Source organism: Emys orbicularis, chromosome 1 (genome assembly GCF_028017835.1).
Source record: "Emys orbicularis isolate rEmyOrb1 chromosome 1, rEmyOrb1.hap1, whole genome shotgun sequence".
NCBI classification, from domain to species: domain Eukaryota; kingdom Metazoa; phylum Chordata; order Testudines; family Emydidae; genus Emys; species Emys orbicularis.
Genome location: NC_088683.1, coordinates 178,832,448 through 178,850,323, shown reverse-complemented (window position 1 = coordinate 178,850,323; position 17,876 = coordinate 178,832,448). Strand labels below are relative to the sequence as shown.

The following is a 17,876-nucleotide window of genomic DNA, read 5'->3' as shown; positions in this document are numbered from 1 at the left end:
GATTTGATTTTGGGAATCGCTGAAGCAAGTTGTTGGGGGCAGGAGGGGTGCACAAAGCAGGGTTGTGTCTGTATGATGCACGTACCACCACATGCCTAGTCTGAGCGTCAGAACAGGCTGTTGATTGACTCCCTCACTTCATAGGAATCTGCCTCAGAGATCTCCAGGAAACTCTCATGGAAATACTGAGCAATCCGCTGCCGCAGAACTGCTTTGTTTCTTGCCCAATTAATGGTAACTTTTCTGCACCACTGTGCCATCACAGGGGACTAAGGGGAGGACCATTACTGCACACATTGGAGCTGCATAAGGGCCAGGGCAGTAGCTGCAGTCTTAGAGAAGACCCTCCCTTGATTCCCTGCTCACCCTCAGCAGCGAGATCTCTTTCATAATGAACACAGACTGTGGAAAATGTGGGGACAGGAATGATTATCAGACCCCCCCCCCCCCCCCGCAAAGAGCTGGCTGTCCCCAAGAGCCACATGCCCAGTGTACAGTAGGACCTAGGAACACTGATTTACCCTGCCGCTGCAGCTACTCACCATTTTGGAGGTCTTGTGGCTCATGTGTGCTTGCCTGGGGTCAGCCAGTTAGTGACAGGTATGTGAATACTGGCTGTGTTTTAAATCACTGAATCAGTGTTCTGTGTGTTGCAAACAATACTGCTTCTGTAAAATGTTGCATTTTGGCGTCACAGAGATGACTTTGGGAGCCCAGTCTCCCTCTTCATTATTGCTGGCTGAACGGCTGCGCAGAATTAGAAAGCGGCCACGAAGAATTAAGGAGAACTTTCTGTGTGATGTTAGGATGCACTCCGCCGCCGAAAAACAGGAATTGAAGGAGTGGTGGGACAGCGAGAAGAGGGACTGAAAGGAGAATGCAGCATGCCAGAAATGAAGCCACAGAGCGGCTCTTAAACGTTATGGAGCACCAAGCGGACACGCTCCAGGCGATACTAGCACTGCAAACCGAGCAGCTCTGCGCCCAGCCCTCTCCTGCAGCCGCTGTCACAAAACTCTTTCCCATGCGCCCCTCAGACACTGCCAACACACTCTTATCAACCTCCTGGCTCCAGTCTGTACTCGTGGCATTCCACTCCTCCCTCCTCACAGTCCAGCCCTGCAGACTCTCAGTACCCATTGCACTCAACACCCATCCCTCTGCAGTTTGGCCCTGCTGAAGTACAGTACCCGCTGCACTGTACTCCAAAAGAGAAGGTTGGATATGATCCCTGGACATACACAAATCTTTAGCCATTCCGAGACCTCACCTCCTCCTGGGACCTTCCCTTCCCTCATCCCCCTTAGTGCTGATGTGTTTTTTTGTTTGATATTCTCCTCTGGTTGCTGTTTTTTAATAAAAGAATTGTGTTGGTTTGAAAGCAATCTTTATTCTATAAATTGAAAGCAAACAGAGCCCTACAAAGCAACAGACAGTTATCTTAAACCTTCATATTGCCTCGTCTGCACCAATCACAATCACCTCCTAGCATTACAAGCACTGCACTCCCGAGCATAGCAACAAATATTAGTGGCTTTCGGCTTCAAATTGCTGCCTCAAGGCATCCCTGATCCTTATGGCTCTGTGCTGTGCCCCTCTAATAGCCCTGGTCTCTGGCTGTTCAAATTCAGCCTCCAGGCACTGAGCCTCAGTGGTCCAGCCCTGAGTGAAGCTTTCACACTTCCCTTCACAAATATTATGGAGCGTACAGCACGCGGCTATAAACATAGGAATACTGTCATCGGCCAGGTCCAACTTCCCATATAGGCAGCGCCAGCGGCCTTTAAACGGCCAAAAGCACACTCAAGAGTCATTCTGCACTTGCTCAGCCTGTTGTTGAACTGCTCCTTGCTGCTGTCAAGTTGCCCCGTGTATGGCTTCATAAGCACGGCATTAAGGGGTAGGTGGGGTCTCCCAGGATCACAATGGGCATTTCGACTTCCCCTACGGTGATCTTCTGGTCCGGGAAGAAAGTCCCTACTTGCAGCTTCTTGAACAGGCCAGTGTTCCGAAAGATGCATGCATCATGCACCTTTCTGGACCAGCATGCGTTAATGTCTGTGAAATGCCCACGGTAATCCACAAGCGCCTAGAGAACCGTTGAGAAATACCCCTTCCGATTAATGTATTCCGTGGCTAGGTGGTCTGGTGCCAGAATTGGAATATGTGTGCCATCTATCGCTCCTCCACAGCTAGGGAAGCCCATTTGTGAAAAGCCATCCACGTCACGCATGTTGCCCAGAGTCAGGGTCTTTCGGAGCAGGATGCAATTAAAGGCCCTGCACACCTCCGTCAACACGAGTCCAACGGTCGACTTTCCCACTCCGAACTGGTTAGCGACCGATCGGTAGCAGTCTGGAGTAGCCAGCTTCCTCAATGCAATCGCCATGCGCTTCTCCAGCGGCAGGGCAGTTCTCATTCTCGTGTCCTTGTGCCGCAGGGCTGGGGCAAGCTCATCCCACAGTCCCATGAATGTGGCTTTCCTCATCCAAAAGTTCTGCAGCCACAGACGTGCATGACAATGTGATCCCACCACTCAGTGCATGTTTCCCGAGCCCAAAAGCAGCGTTCCACTGTGGTCAGCACCTCCGTGAATGCCACAAGCAATCTCGTGTCATAGCTAGTATGCGTGGCGAGATCGATGTCACACTCCTCTTACCTTTGTAGTTTAAGGAATAACTCCACTGCCACTCGTGACGTGTTAGTCAGAGCGAGCAGCATACTGGTCAACAGTTCGGGATCCACTCCTGCAGACTGAAGAGGCAGAGCATGCCATACACAAACTGTTGAAAAATGGTGCCAAATGAGGACGGAAGCACAGGGATTGCTGGGATGCAAAGCAATGCATCAAGGGGCCCAGGATGCCCCACGACCCCCTCCGCCTTTCCACAACACTTAGCAGCAAAAGAGGAAGAGATGCTCTGTGGGATAGCTGCCCAGAGTGCACCGCTCTGAATACCGCTGCAAGTGTGAACATGCTATTGTGTGGGCAGCTGACAGTGTGAACACACAACAGCGGTTTCCCTTCAGCGCTCTCTGAGTGGTGCTGTAACTGCCAGTGCTGTAACTCTGCCAGTGTAGACATACCCTAAATCCTGTGCATCTAAATCCTGTGCATCTACCAAAAAAAAAAAAAACCCAGCTTTACCAGCACAACTGTAGCTTTATTTGTCAGTGCTCAAGTCTTTACTGAGAAAAGTAGCATCCTGAATTAGCACATCTGGCTAAATGGTGGGAAAAAAAAGACTGGAAGTGGAAAAAGTCAATCCTGTTTCAGACTTAGCAATTTACATCTGCAGTTGGGACCATCTTTTTATTCTGTGTTTGCACAGCACCTACCACTGTGAAGCCTTCATCCCTACAAATATAATAATGATATGATATCTGCTCCTCTTATGTTCCCCATGCCCATCCCAAGTGTCAGTTAAAATCTTTTCACCCGCTACAGATTTAAAAGGTCAGAAGTTGAAAGAGGAGAAGAAAAAGACAGAAGGAACGGCTGCAGCAAAAGGAAAAGACTGTAGACCCGGAGAGGGAGAATAATGACAAACAGAGGAGGGAAAGAATGCAGATGTAGGGAGAAGAAGAAGAAAGAAAAAAAAGAAAATTATGGTGGGAGTATGGACAGAAGAGAAAGAAAGGGAGAGATACAGAGGAAATACACACTTAGTGCCCCCATGTTTGGGCAGAGCACAGAGTTTGCTGCTAGGTTTCTCTTGAGCCCTGCACTCTGGGAAGGACAGTATCTGTTTAGATTTGTGTCTAAATTTAAACCCTGATTGCTTTGCCTCCCCCACCACTCCCCACCCTCCCTTCCTCTCAACCACCCTCCCTCCTTCCTTGTTCTCTAGTGCAGGGCTGCTCACTGGGCTCTGTCAGTTCTCAAGCTGAGCTGGGGCTTGGATATTATATTATACGCTGCTCAGCAGTGTGTTCTCACTCTGGCTGGGCAGAAATTTTCCACAGCTAAGTGGGGAAAGGGTGGGGAAGAACGACTGTCCTGAGGACACCCCTCACTTGCAGGATATGGAGGTAAAAAATTTATTTCCGTAGCCGCGCGTTACTTTGCTGACTTACTTGCCCCAGCAGTTCAGATTGAATTAGCTCCACCTTTACATGGCACTTTCCCACTAGGAGCAGGTAATAATTTCAATTTGTTGTATTAAACGGTAAATGACCCCTTCGAACTTCTTGCACAGAGTTATTCTAAAGTTGGGGGGGAGGGAGAGAAGAAGAGAGCATGTGAATATAGGGGAGGAGTGTGGAGTATCATTCATTTTTGAGCCTCTTCCCCTGAGTTGGAGAAGGCAGTAACCTTCAAGGGCCTGCATCATTTTGAGGCATGATTCAAATACTCAGTTATAAAACTGGGCACAGGAGGAGGAACTAGCCGATAGAGCTGAAACTTCAGGCTTCATGGGGGTATTTGTAGCCATACATCTCAGCTGCCCCTTTGCAGGAATGTCCTTTATTTTAGACCCCAATGTTCCTTCTGTCCCTTGTGGATCTTGCAATCTCACTTTCATTGTCAAAATCAGAGATTTTTGACTGAGGAAGCAGCGGATATAAGAAACCTTGTTTATGCAAAAAAAAGTCATACCATATAATTAAGAATTTCTTGTACTTTTCATTGCACCCCCGATCTTGTCCCCAGGGAACGCAGGGAGCATGGTCTGATGGTGGGAGTACAGAGATATGGGTCAGAATTCCAGAGTTTTATTCCAAACCCTGCCACTGACTTGCAGCATGACCTTGGGCACAGTGCTTCACCCCTCTGTGCCTGAGTTTCCATTAATGCAAAATGGGGGTGATAGTGCTCCCTAGCTCCCAGGGATGGTATGAGGCTGAATTCACTAGAGTTTTTAAAGCACTTGGAGAGCCTTAGATGAAAGTTGCCATAGAAGAGCAAAGTATTATTTATTGTTATTAATTAGGGCATAGAATATAGGGAGATTGTTACAATTGTCAAAACTTCAAATGGCAAAAGATTTTCTCATTCATTCCTCTGCAATTACAGATCTTGCTAAGTACCTTATTGTATTCTTTCTGGGGAAATAAGTTTTGGGTTAGGCCCCTGTCCTAGTGGTGAAGTGGCTCTGAGCACAGGAGACACACAGCAAGAATAGGGAACAGTGTTCCTTGGGCACTGCCATCATTTTTCTCTGAATATTTCCACTGTGCAGCTCACCTTGGGAGTTCTGATAACTCCCAGTTGCTAAACCAGCCCCTCTGCGTGCTGGGATGCCCTAAGGGCACGGGTTAAAGATCAGGCACCTTCAGTAGAAAGTCCTCAAAAGGCAGTCAGATCTTTGGTCACCTGGGTTTTATGTGTGGAGCAGAATCAAGCAGTGATCACACCAACTCAAGATGAGCCATGTTGCAGGAGTCACAAATTAAGTGGATTCCTATGGGGATGTGGATTTGATAGAGCCAAGCCTGGGTCATTAACTGTCCTTAAGTTACAGTTAGTTTTATCGTCTTTCGTTGTACAGCATCCTGTGATGTCTTCTGTCTGAGAAGGGGCTTTGTTGTTTGTCTCATAAGCCAATGAAACAGACTAAAGGTTATCCAGGGGTGATTCTCAGCCTGCTAGGAAACTCTGAAAATATATAAAGCCAGACACTCATGAAATTCAGGGGCTAGTAGAAGATCTAATATAAAAAGTACTTACCATGCAGGAAATCACATGCTTATAGGCAGACTAATATTTAGAGCGTGAGCAGACATTAGGTCACATCTAATCCATTCTCCACCAGCACGGGACAATGTATTTTCTAGTGTTTCATGCAGTTGTGTTTTTAAAGGTCACAAGACATGTGGCTTCCACTTCCTTTGGGAGACGCACAGGGCCTACTAGATCTCATTATCAGGAAGTTCTTCCTCAGATTTAATCTAAGATTTTCCTTCTCTTGATTTTTCCCATTACTCCTAGCTATCTCCTTTTTACCACCATAAATTATTGTCCTGCCTACATTTTTACTTGCTTCAACCATTTGTAGACCATCACATCTCCTTTTAGTTATTATATTTAACATTTAACAGCACATTTCATCTTCAAAAACATTTTACAAATAATGAATTTAGTCTCTCAAACCACTGTAAGGGAAGTTAATATTATACAGAGGTTTAGGCCACATATGAAGCCAGTGGCAGAGGTAGGATCAAAGACTCAGGAATTTCCAGGTCCCTTCTCAGTCTGCTTCTCCCTCATTAGAGCATTTTGCAGACAGCTGGGCCAGAATATAGTGGTAGATACAGACTTTTGTCTGCAGGATCTATGCTTAATGCATCGGTGCAACAGGAACAAGAAGTTCTGTCATTTTCCGCCTTTGCCAGGCAGTTTGCTTCAGTTGTAGAGTGCAGAGCAGTTAGGTGCTCTGCAGCTGGTATAATTGGCAAGCTCTTCACACTAATGGGACGGATGATGATTACCAGCACTACAGAAATGAGATGGGCTACCTCCAGATGATTGCCATTTCTATCAGATCTCTAGAACCTTTAGAAGAAAAATAGCCAGGGCTCACTTGCCTTGTGTGGTTTTATTGCTGCTGTTTTTCTTTGTGTTTTGTAGCTAGAATCTTATCCAGTCTGCCATCAGGAACATACTGAGCATTTAGTTAGGACAGCTGCTTTACAAACAAAGATGGGTTAGCACCCCAAGTAAGGGAGAATACAGCAAAGTCCAAGGTTGCTAATTCCTATGGTTTTACTGTGAGTTTCATGATATTTTGTTTTTCTTAATGCCCCCACTCCTGGAGTCAGGTTTAACCTAAAAAGTTTAACCTTTCATTTTTAAAAAGTAAGCTTCTAGCCTTCATGGCTGCAGACCAAAGCTTGAAAATGTGAATCCTAAAAGGCTCCACCTGCAGACTGCAAATAAAAAGAACTAACATGTAAAACACTTGGGGTTAGCAATACTGAAAGCCAAACTTCCCTCAGGAGAACATTCACTATATTTTCTCCCCAGGACCCACAGAATTGGAAGTAGGGGAAACATGCAGCCCTGTTAGTTTGTAATTACCTTAGAAGGTTTGGAGTTTGGTCTGAATAAGCAGCCTCAAGTTCAAATGCATTTTGGATCTGTAAGAGCCTCTGAGCTTTATGAAACTCAGCTGGAAAACTTGTGAGATTAGGCCTCATGTGGAACTACCTCCTGCTGCTGGTTAAGTAGGTTATTGTTATGGCATTTTCCCTGCCACCCTTATGCTGGAGACTGGTAGCACAGAGGCACATGAAAGTTACAAATAAGGTAGGTGGAAGCAATCCAAGTCTCTGAGCTTCAGTTTGTTTTCTGGACTAAGGTGAAAAGTGGTTCTTATTTTCTCTGAACAGTAGGGCTGCAGCTGACAACTTTATTTTGGGGACATTTACCTCTCCCTTCTCTGTATCCCTCAGCTGGCTTCATTTCTCCTCTTCTTGGTGTCTGTATTTCTATCTCCCTCCAGGAAGCTGACTCCTGATGGGGTCTCATTTTGCCAGAGAGGAGAGCAGTTCTCTGCTCCTCTGGTAGCTCATTTGGCCACTTCATTTCTGTGGCTATGTACTGAATGGGTTCCCTGTCCCACAGCCTGTGTTCTCTCTGCTTTGGGGCATCCTCCACAGGAGGCATGTACAGGAGCTGCTGGGCTATGGGTCCTCACCTGATACAGGCAGGGCATTGAGTGTGAGAATGACATCAACTCCTTACTTCTGCCACTACCACAAGAACCCATGGTAGCCTGTACCCTGGTCCCAATAGGTGAGATAGTGGGGAGAAGCAGAGGAGTGGAAGGAAGATTCTCTCAGCCCTCTGTTCCCCTTTCCTCCCACATGAGCTGTCAGACTCATCATCAGAGTCCAACACAACTGCTCCCTCTGAAGGGAATACAGACAGACTTACCTTCCTATTTAACAGCACATTCAGACAGACTGTGGCAGAGCATAGCGCTGAGCTCTAGTCTACCATTATTATATCATACTAAAAATCCAGGGGGCTAAAGTCCTCTCCCCAAGCGACAACACCGCTGCAGAAGCAGTTATTCTGTCCCTACTAATAATTATTCAGCATCAGGCAGAGCAAGGACTTGAATGTGGCTTTCCTGCATCTCAGATGATCGCTCTAACCACTAGGCTATTGGTTATTCTGGCTAGTGGTACTCTCTTAGGGCATGTTTACACTGCAAAGTGGGGTTGTAATTCCCAGCTTAGGAAGATATACCCATGCTAGCTCTGATTGAGCTAGCATGCTAAAAATAGAGCGTAGCCACTGCATGAGCAGCAGGAGGGGCTTGGCACCCTGAGTACACTCTCGTCCGAGACATGAGGCATGTACCCAGGGTGGCTAGTCCCTCCTGGCGCTCACCCTCTGCTGGCTACATTTTATTTTTAGTGTACTAGCTCGATTAGAGCTAGCACGGGTATGTCTCCTTGAATTGGGAATTACAACCTCATCTCAAAGTGCAGACATACCCTAAAAGTCTCATTTTCATTCTGATGAGAAACTAAAGCAATTTTTGAAACCGCAGGGGGTTTATTTTTCACAAAACAGAATTCTTGTTTTCCAACCAGCCCCAGTATAACCCTATCAGCCTCCTGAGCCAAGGATTGGACACGTCACTCTTCCCCAGCCCATCACCACTTTTTAATAGGCTGGAAGTGTTGCGGCTGAGCAGCATAATACACTTCCTTTAGTGAGTGAGTACATCAGCTCCACCACATTCCAGGCACTTGTGTGTCTGGAGAGTGGAGAAGGGGAAAAGTCAGCTTGCTTTATACATACTGTTCATGTGGGTCTAGGAAATCCTGTGACCTTTCCTCAATAACAGAACACCACTGGCCATCACATACAGCCCCCAGCTAAAACCTCTCCAGCGCATTATCCACGATCTACAACCTATCCTGGAAAATGATCTCTCACTCTCACAGACCTTGGGAGGCAGGCCAGTCCTCGCTTACAGACAACCCCCCAACCTGAAGCAAATACTCACCAGCAACTACACACCACACCACAGAAACACCAACCCAGGAACCAATCCCTGTAGCAAACCTCGTTGGCTACTCTGTCCCCATATCTACTCTGGCGACACCATCAGAGGACCCAACCACATCAGCCACACCATCAAGGGCTCATTCACCTGCACATTTACTAATGTTATATATGCCATCATGTGCCAGCAATGCCCCTCTGCCATGTACACTGGCCAAACCGGGCAGTCCCTCCGCAAAAGAATAAATGGACACAAATCGGACATCAGGAATGGTAACATACAAAAGCCAGTAAGTGAACACTTCAATCTCCCTGGTCATTCTATTACAGATTTAAAAGTCACTATCATTGAACAAAAAAACTTCAGAAACAGACTTCAAAGAGAAACAGCAGAACTAAAATTCATTTGCAAATTTAACACCATTAATCTGGGCTTGAATAGGGACTGGGAGTGGCTGGCTCATTACAGAAGCAGCTTTTCCTCTCCTGGAATTGACACCTCCTCATCTATTATTGGGAGTGGACTACATCCACCCTAATTGAATTGGCCCTGTCAACACTGGTTCTCCACTTGCAAAGTAACTCCCTGCTCTCCATGTGTCAGTATATAATGCCTGCATCTGTAACTTTCACTCCATGCATCTGAAGAAGTGAGGTTTTTACCCACGAAAGCTTATGCCCAAATAAATCTGTTAGTCTTTAAGGTGCCACCAGACTCCTTGTTGTTTTTGTTAGTCCAAGGTTTTCCAAAGTCAATCAGTGCAGGGCCCAACTGATCCACCAGCTAGGAGCCTCATCCAAGGAATGCTTTTACGTTAACAATTCCAGCCTATAACTTTGTAAAATCTTATTGCCAGCACGGGCAACATAGTGATGCAATGATACTGCCAGCAGGAATTGCAACAGGGTTATCTTCCCTGCTATTGTCAACTAAATAGAACTGGACCAAATTCTTTTCACTTACATGCATATAGCCTCACTGAAAGGATTTAATGGGTGTAACGGAGCAGAATTTGGCTCTTGGTGAATATACTATAAAATAACTATGGTGTCCTCTACTGAACAAAGGAAGAGGTTTCTCCAGCTTTAGCCTCACAGCAGTCTTTACAATTGGAAGGAAGTGCACTGATGTTGTACAAGGTAATTCCATGGTGGTTCTTGTCCTTTGGACAGTAGTCTCCAGTTTTAGAACTATTGTTCTAAGTAGCAACAAAAATGCTGTTTAAGTAACAACATTATGGTTCTTGATCAGAGCATGTCTTGTTACAAGCAACTCTCTGGTTGTCCTTGTCATTGACTAACAGGTGTTGAAAAAGGTAACTCAGTGGCTGTGCTGGCCACCACATGTGGGCTGTTTGGGATAATACCATAGTTGCCTTTGCAACACAATTTGTTTAATATTAGTACTTTGATTTCCTTGGATGAAAGGTGATCTAGATGGGCAACGTGCTTTCTAAACACAGTGGATGATCACACACTGTCCCCACACTGTAAAATGGCTAAGACTCTCAACTGCTGTAATGTAGAAGCTATTCAATACAACATAGCCACATTAAATAGTTTAGAACGTAAAGTGAAAAAACAATACCATCTCCAGCTGAAACTGCAGATGGAATTTTAGTAGGCAGAATATAATTACAAATGTTGAAATTTGGCTAGGATACCTGAGATCACTGTCCTGCTCCTATTAAAATGTTATGAGATCTTGCATGCCACAAAGTACTACAGTTCTACATTTCATCTGAGACAATATCTCCAATAGCACCATGCCCCAACCCCATACTGGTGCATTGGTTCTGCACTGACTCAATTAAAAGGATACCGCATTTTGAATCACCATTGTCACTCGTTTCAGCACCTAGGTGTAATCTGGAGGTCTCCGTTTTAAGCATAGACCCAGCCAGATCTAACCTCACTTGTGCAATCTGACAAGATCACAGCACAAACTGGTATAGCTGCTGGAGAAACTGGGCAGTACAAACCCTATCAGGCACAAGGAAGGAGGCTCTGAGGTAAGGGTGAAGTAGATGGTGAGGAAGTGGGGGGGGAGGGGCTGCTGCGGAGAAGTGGCCCTGGAAATTGTACACGTCCTGTTTCAAAGTCAGCTACCAAGAGTTACTGCTATTAGGGTCCCTGGGCTGGAACCCGGAGTAGAGGGCGGGCCTGGGTTCTCCCCCTTTCCTCTCCCCCACTCTCCCTGATTAATCACAGAGACTGTGAAGCAACAGAGACTGTGCGAGGGTGGGTTGCTTCTTCCCACCTCCCTTGCTGGCTTATGATGAAAATGGCTCAGTAGGCTGTGACTCTTGCCCCTAGAGAAAGAAGGGCTATGTGGAAGGTCACAGTGAGTCTCTGAGGCTAGCATAATCTGCCTGGAAGCGTGGGACCCACTGAGACAAGGTCGGAGCTTTGTCACAACTGGTGTCAGGAGTAGAATGATTGTTGACAGCGTGGCAGAAGAGAGAGGTTAAAAAAAAGTGCACTGGGGTTTTGGGGTTTTGTTTTGTACCACAATGGAGGAGATGGTGAGAGCTCTGGTGCAAGCCACGGTGGCCCAGCAGGAGGCCTCCCAGGTTCAGGCAATGGCACAACAGGAGTCTATGCAGCTACAACAGGAAACCAATCAATTATTAATGGGCCAGGTGACCCAAGATCGTGCCCTCTTGCGAGAGGTAGTGGACCAGTTGAAAATCCTCACCGCCCAGGCCCGGGGGTCCGATGGGACGCGAAACCTGAGGGCCACTGGTTGTCTGCCAAAGATGACGTCAGAAGGTGACATAGAGGCATATCTCCTATCATTCAAAAGAACTGCTCAGCGTGAGGCATGGCCTCAGGAGCAGTGGGCCAGCATTCTCACCCCTTTTTTGTGCGGAGAGGCCCAGAACGCCTACTTTGACCTGCCTACCATGGACACCGTTGACTATCCCCGTCTGAAGGCACGATCAGCGGTAACGGCAGCGGTACGGGCCCAAACATTCCATGAGTGGAAATACCAGGAGAACAAACCTCTGAGGTCCCAGCTATTTGACCTCATACACCTCGTGTGGAAGTGGTTACAGCCAAAGGTGTGCAGCCTGGAGGAGATTTTGGAGACCCGGGTCATGGACCATTACATGTGGGGACTGCCACCAGATCTCTGCAAATTGGTAGGCCAGAACGATCCGTCCACCTACAACAAGATGATCACGCTGGTAGACAGATGGATGACAGCCAGGAAATTGACCCAACTACCCAAGGAAGGCACCTTTCGAAGCAAGCACCCAACCCCAACCCTGGAAGGTTGGGCAGCAAAATCCCCAGGGAGTCCTAGGTGAAAGAAGGGGGGAGCCGAAAACCAGCAGGGACACCAGAAGGTCGGGATTGGCCTGAGTTGGGGGAACCCTGGGACTAACCCACGTGATGGGGGAATGACTAGAAGCAATTATAGATGTTCTGCATGTGGGGAGTGGGGACACATAGCAGCACAGTGCCCCAGCACCAAGGAGCCTATGCAATGTAACTTGAGGGATTGGGAGGTCCCGTGCTCCCTTATCCACCTCACGGGGGTTGCATTAGCCCCGCATAACTACACCAGGCTGGTGAGGATAAACGGAGCAGAGACTACAGCGCTTGTGGACTCGGGGAGTGCTATCACTAGGGCCGGCTCCTGGCACCAGCTTACCAAGCAGGTGCTTGGGGTGGCCACTTCGGAGAGGCGCGGCACGTCCAGCTGTTCGGCGGCAATTCGGCGGACGGTCCCTCACTCCTGCTTGGAGCGAAGGACCTCCCGCCGAATTGCCGCCGCAGATCGCGGCTTTTTTTTTGTTTGGCTGCTTGGGGCGGCCAAAACCCTGGAGCCGGCCCTGGCTATCACCCTCATTTCGGGTAAGCTGGTAAAAAGTAGCCAGCTGCTACAAGCCAAACACGTAGCAGTGACGTGCATGCATGGGGCTGTGAGCCATTACCCCACCATCCCGGTGGAGATAGAGGTTATGGGGAACCCCATTGAGGTGACAGTGGGTGTGGTTCCTAAACTCCCATATCCTGTAGTCATTGGGAGGGACTGTCCAGGGTTTGATAATTTACTCCCCCTGGAGAGGCTGGAGGAAGGTGGGGACCCTGAGGGCAGCGACTCATCGCCGGGGGAATGTTAACCCCTGATGTTTGTTTGCTGAGATTTCTCAGGATCTGTTCTCAGCCCCCCGAAAAACCTGGAAGACAAAAAAAGAAAGGAAGGCCTTTGGAACCCGGATCCTGACCCAGGGCCATAAGACTGCCCTAGTAGGCATTTAAACACGGGCAGCCAGCAGAGAAACTACCACCACAGAAGGTGAGCTGGAGGCCGGCCCCAGCCGTGACAGTGGCGAGCCATTGAAAGAAGCAGAAGCCGGCCCCTGGGAGCTCAGGCAGATTAGTCACAGGAGAGAGACTTTCGGGTGGGTCCAGACAGAGGACCCCAGATATGATAACGCCAAGAAAGAGATGGCCGAGATAGACTGGATACCTGTGGATGGGAAGGGCCAGGGTCCAGGACCTCACTTTATAGTGAAGAAAAATCTCCTATACAGGGTGGTGCAAATGCAGGAGCAAGAGATACCACAACTTCTTGTGCCATAAAAGCATCAAAAAGCCATATGTGACAGGTTGAATCACAGAAACCCCCTTGGGAACTGCCAACTGATGTGCCAAGACTACTTCTGTCCCTGCTTTCCCTGCCAGCTCGGGACCCCAGCACTCTGTCTTGCTGAGCCAGACACGCCCGTTTGCTCCAACAAAGACCCAGGGTCTGAATTACTTGCCCCAAAGCTGCAGACTTAACTGAAAGCAGCTTACAGAAGTGTTTTTGTCTCTAACACTCAGATGCCCAACTCCCAATGGGGTCTAAACCCAAATAAATCCGTTTTACCCTGTATAAAGCTTATACAGGGTAAACTCATGAGTTGTTCGCCCTCTATAACACTGATAGAGAGATATGCACAACTGTTTCCCCCCCCCAGGTGTTAATACATACTCTGCATTAATTAATAAGTAAAGAGTGATTTTATTAAATACAGAAAGTAGGATTTTAGTGGTTTCAAGTGTAACAGACAGAACAAAGTGAATTACCAAGTAAAATAGAATAGAACACTCAAGTCTATGTCCAAGAAACTGAATACAAATAAAATCTCACCCAGTAAGCTTCCTTTTACAGACTGGTCTCCTTCAGGTCTGGGTCCAGCAATCACTCACACCCCCTGTAGTTACTGTCCTTTGTTCCAGTACCTTTCAGGTATCCTTGGGGGTGGAGAGGCTCTCTCTCTAGCCAGCTGAAGACAAAATGGAGGGGTCTCCCAGGAGTTTAAATAGACTCTCTCTTGTGGGTGGAGACCCCCTCCTCCCTCCTATGCAAAGTCCAGCTCCACGATGGAGTTTTGGAGTCATATGGGCAAGCCACATGTCCATGCATGACTCAGTTTTTACCAGACAAGCCACATTCCTGGGAAGGCTCAGATGTGGGTTGGCATCTTCAAATTCATTGTTGGATTAAGTGGTTTTTGATTGGGCACTTAATTTGCACTTTTTTCAAGAAGCTGACCAAATGCTCTACTAGGCTAGTTAAAATCAAGCTAGTATCCATCCAATATTCATAACTTCGAATACAAAAATGATACATGCATACAAATAGGATAAATACATTCAGTAGATCATGACCTTTATATAGACATGTTACATGGCATATGTAGCCTAAAACATATTCCAGTTAGGTCATATATATACATTCATAAGCATATTTCCATAAAGCCTTATGGGGGGCACTGTCACACCATATTGAGCCTCGCCGACAGTCACCTGTTTGGAGGACACCTAGGGGTAGAGAAAACCCAGGCACGGATCCTGCGGCGGTTCATCTGGCCAGGAATACATGAAGATGTCCGGCGATACTGCACCTCTTGTTCAGAGTGTCAGCTACATAGCCCTTGCCCACACTTGTGGGCCCCTTTGATACCTCTTCCAATAATAGAGATACCATTGAATGCATAGCCATGGATCTGGTAGGGCCCCTAGAGAAGACAGCTCAGGACCACCAACATGTGCTTGTTGTACTGGACTATGCAACCTGGTACCCAGAAGCCGTTCCCCTACGCAACACGGCTTCCAAGACAATAGCTAAGGAGCTAGTACAGATGTTTGCCCGGCTTGGGCTACCCAAGGAGATATTGACTGGTCAAGGGACACCTTTCATGTCCAAGCTGATGAAAGATCTCTGTTCGTTGCTCCACATATAAGCCCTACGGACCTCTGTATACCACCCATAAACAGATGGCCTTGTGGAAAGGTTCAATAGGACCCTCAAGGCCATGATCAGGAAAGTGGTGAGCCGGGATGGGAAAGATTGGGATACCCTATTGCCTTACCTCATGTTTGCCATCGGGGAGGTCCCACAAGCCTCCACGGGTTTCTCTCCATTCGAACTACTATACGGGCGCCACCCCTGGGGCATATTGGATATAGCCAGAGAAGCTGGGAAGAGCAGCCAAATCCCAGAAGGAACATAGTCGAGCATGTACTGCGGATGAGAGATCATATAGCCCAAGTTACGCCCATTGTACGGGAACACTTAGAGAGAGCACAGGAGACCCAATGAACCCATTTAACCACCAAGCAAAGCTTTGACAGTTCCAACCAGGGGATCGGGTGCTGGTGCCCACAGCAGAAAATAAACTGTTGTCCCAGTGGCAGAGACCCTACGAAGTGATCGAAGCCATGGGGGAGGTGAACTATAAAATGTGGCAGCCAGGCTGCCAGAAACCGGAGCAAATTTACCATATCAATCTTCTAAAACCTTGGCACGATTGAGAGGCATGCTTAGTCACACAGGAGGCCCTTCCCCAGGAGGATAACTTACATGAGCAAGTGAGGATATCACCCGACTATTTGATGCCGATCCAAAAGATCAAGACAGCTGACATGATTAATCGCAACCGAGATGTGTTCTCTATGAAACCAGGGCAGACGACTGAGACCTATCACCATATCCGCACAATCCCCGGAGCCAAGGTAATATTGAGACCCTACCAAATCCCAGCAGCCAAAAGAGAAGAGATGAAGGCCGAAGTAAAGAAAATGTTAGAATTGGGGTTATTGAAGAATCTTACAGTCAGTAGTCCAGTCCAATCATTCTAGTGCCTAAACCTGATGGTACCACGAGATTCCGTAATGACTTTTGCCGACTGAATGAAGTATCCCAGTTCGCTGCATACCCCATACCACGCATCGACGAACTGATTGACCGACTGGGTAGTGCCAAATTCTTGACTACACTGGATCTGACAAAAGGGTATTGACAGATTCCTTTGACCAAAGAAGCTAAAGAAAAGACAGCGTTCTCCACCCCGGAGGGGCTATTCCAGTACACCGTCCTCCCTTTTGGGCTACATGGGACACCAGCCACATTCCAGTGTCTCATGGATAAGCTGCTGTGCCCCGATACTAATTATGCAGCCGCATACCTAGATGATGTCATCATCCACACGCCAGACTGGGGAACCCACTTGGAGAAAGTTGAAACAGTACTGCGCATCTTAAGGAAGGCTGGCCTCACCGCTTATCCTGCTAAATGCACCATAGGGCTAGCAGAGGCTAGGTACCCGGGGTATATTGTAGGAAGAGGCATAGTGAAGCCCGAAACGAATAAGCTAGAGGCGATTCAAAACTGGCCCTAGCCGACCTGGAAGAAGCAGGTCCACGCAGTCCTAGGCATGGTAGGCTATTCCTGACATTTTATTCCCCACTTTGCCACTAGGGCAAGTCCCCTAATGGACCTGGTAAAGGCCCAAGGTCCAAACATGGTGAAGTGGACCGACACAGCAGAGGGGGCGTTCACAGACCTTCAGACAGCCCTCTGTAATGACACTGTACTCATAGCCCCGGACTTTAACAAGGAATTTATTTTCCGAGGTCGAGTTGGGAACTGTTCTGTCGCAAATGGTGGGAGAAGAGGAACACCTGATCCTCTACCCAAGCAGAAAGCTGCTCCCAAGAAAACAGAAGTACGCAATAGTCGAGAGAGAATGCCTTGCTGTCAAATGGGCCATGGAGACACTGTATTATTACCTCTTAGGACGGAGTTTTACTCTTGTGACGGACCATGCACCCCTCCAGTTGATGCAGCGGATTAAGAAAAAGAATGCAAGGGTCACCAGCTGGGTCTTATCCCTCCAACCGCTCCAGTTCCATACACAGCACAGGGCTGGATGCCACCGCGACAATGCGATGGTCTGTCACGAGCACACTGCCTGGTGTTCCAAGTTGCCCAACTCTATGGTATTGAGCCGGGGGTGGGGTGGAGGGGAATATGTGATGGGGCAAGGCCAGATGACTATAGGAAAGTAGTGGGAGACAGATATATTAGCCCAAGGCTAAACAAATCCCTGTTACCAGGGTAAGCAAATGGCAGTTGCTCCAGGTCAAATAAGACACCTGGGGCCAATTAAGATTCTTCCAGAAAGCAGTGAAGACAGCTAGGTTGATTGGGACACCTGAAGCCAATCAGGGGCTGGCTGAAACTAGTTAAAAACCTCCCAGTTAGTCGGGTGGGCGTGCGTGTCAGGAGTGGTTGGAGGAAGCCGTGCTGCTGGAGAAACTGGGCAGTACAAACCCTAGCAGGCACAAGGAAGGAGGCCCTGAGGTAATGGAGGGGCAGGGAATTGTACCTGTCCTGTTTCAAAGTCAGCTACCAAGGGTTGCTGCTATTAGGGTCCCTGGGCTGGAACCCGGAGTAGAGGGCGGGCCCGGGTTCCCTCCCTTTCCTCCTCCCCCATTCCTGATTAATCACAGAGACTGTAAAGCAACAGAGACTGTGCGAGGGAGGGTTGCTTCTTCCCACCTCCCTTGCTGACTTATGATGAAAATGGCTCAGTAGGCTGTGACCCTTGCCCCTAGAGAAAGAAGG

General features: G+C 47.8%; 1 protein-coding gene across 2 annotated transcripts in view; it reads left to right on the top strand.

Moving 5' to 3' along the window:
* Positions 1 to 3,855: 3,855 nt before the first annotated feature.
* Positions 3,856 to 17,876, top strand: part of RCSD1 (RCSD domain containing 1) — a 49,388-nt gene continuing 35,367 nt past the window's right edge. For both annotated transcript variants that reach the window (XM_065414138.1, XM_065414135.1), the window contains exon 1: positions 3,856 to 4,032. In XM_065414138.1, coding sequence (XP_065270210.1) covers positions 4,027 to 4,032 — 6 coding nt within the window. In that variant the 5' untranslated portion in view covers positions 3,856 to 4,026. The remainder of the gene's footprint in view (positions 4,033 to 17,876) is intronic.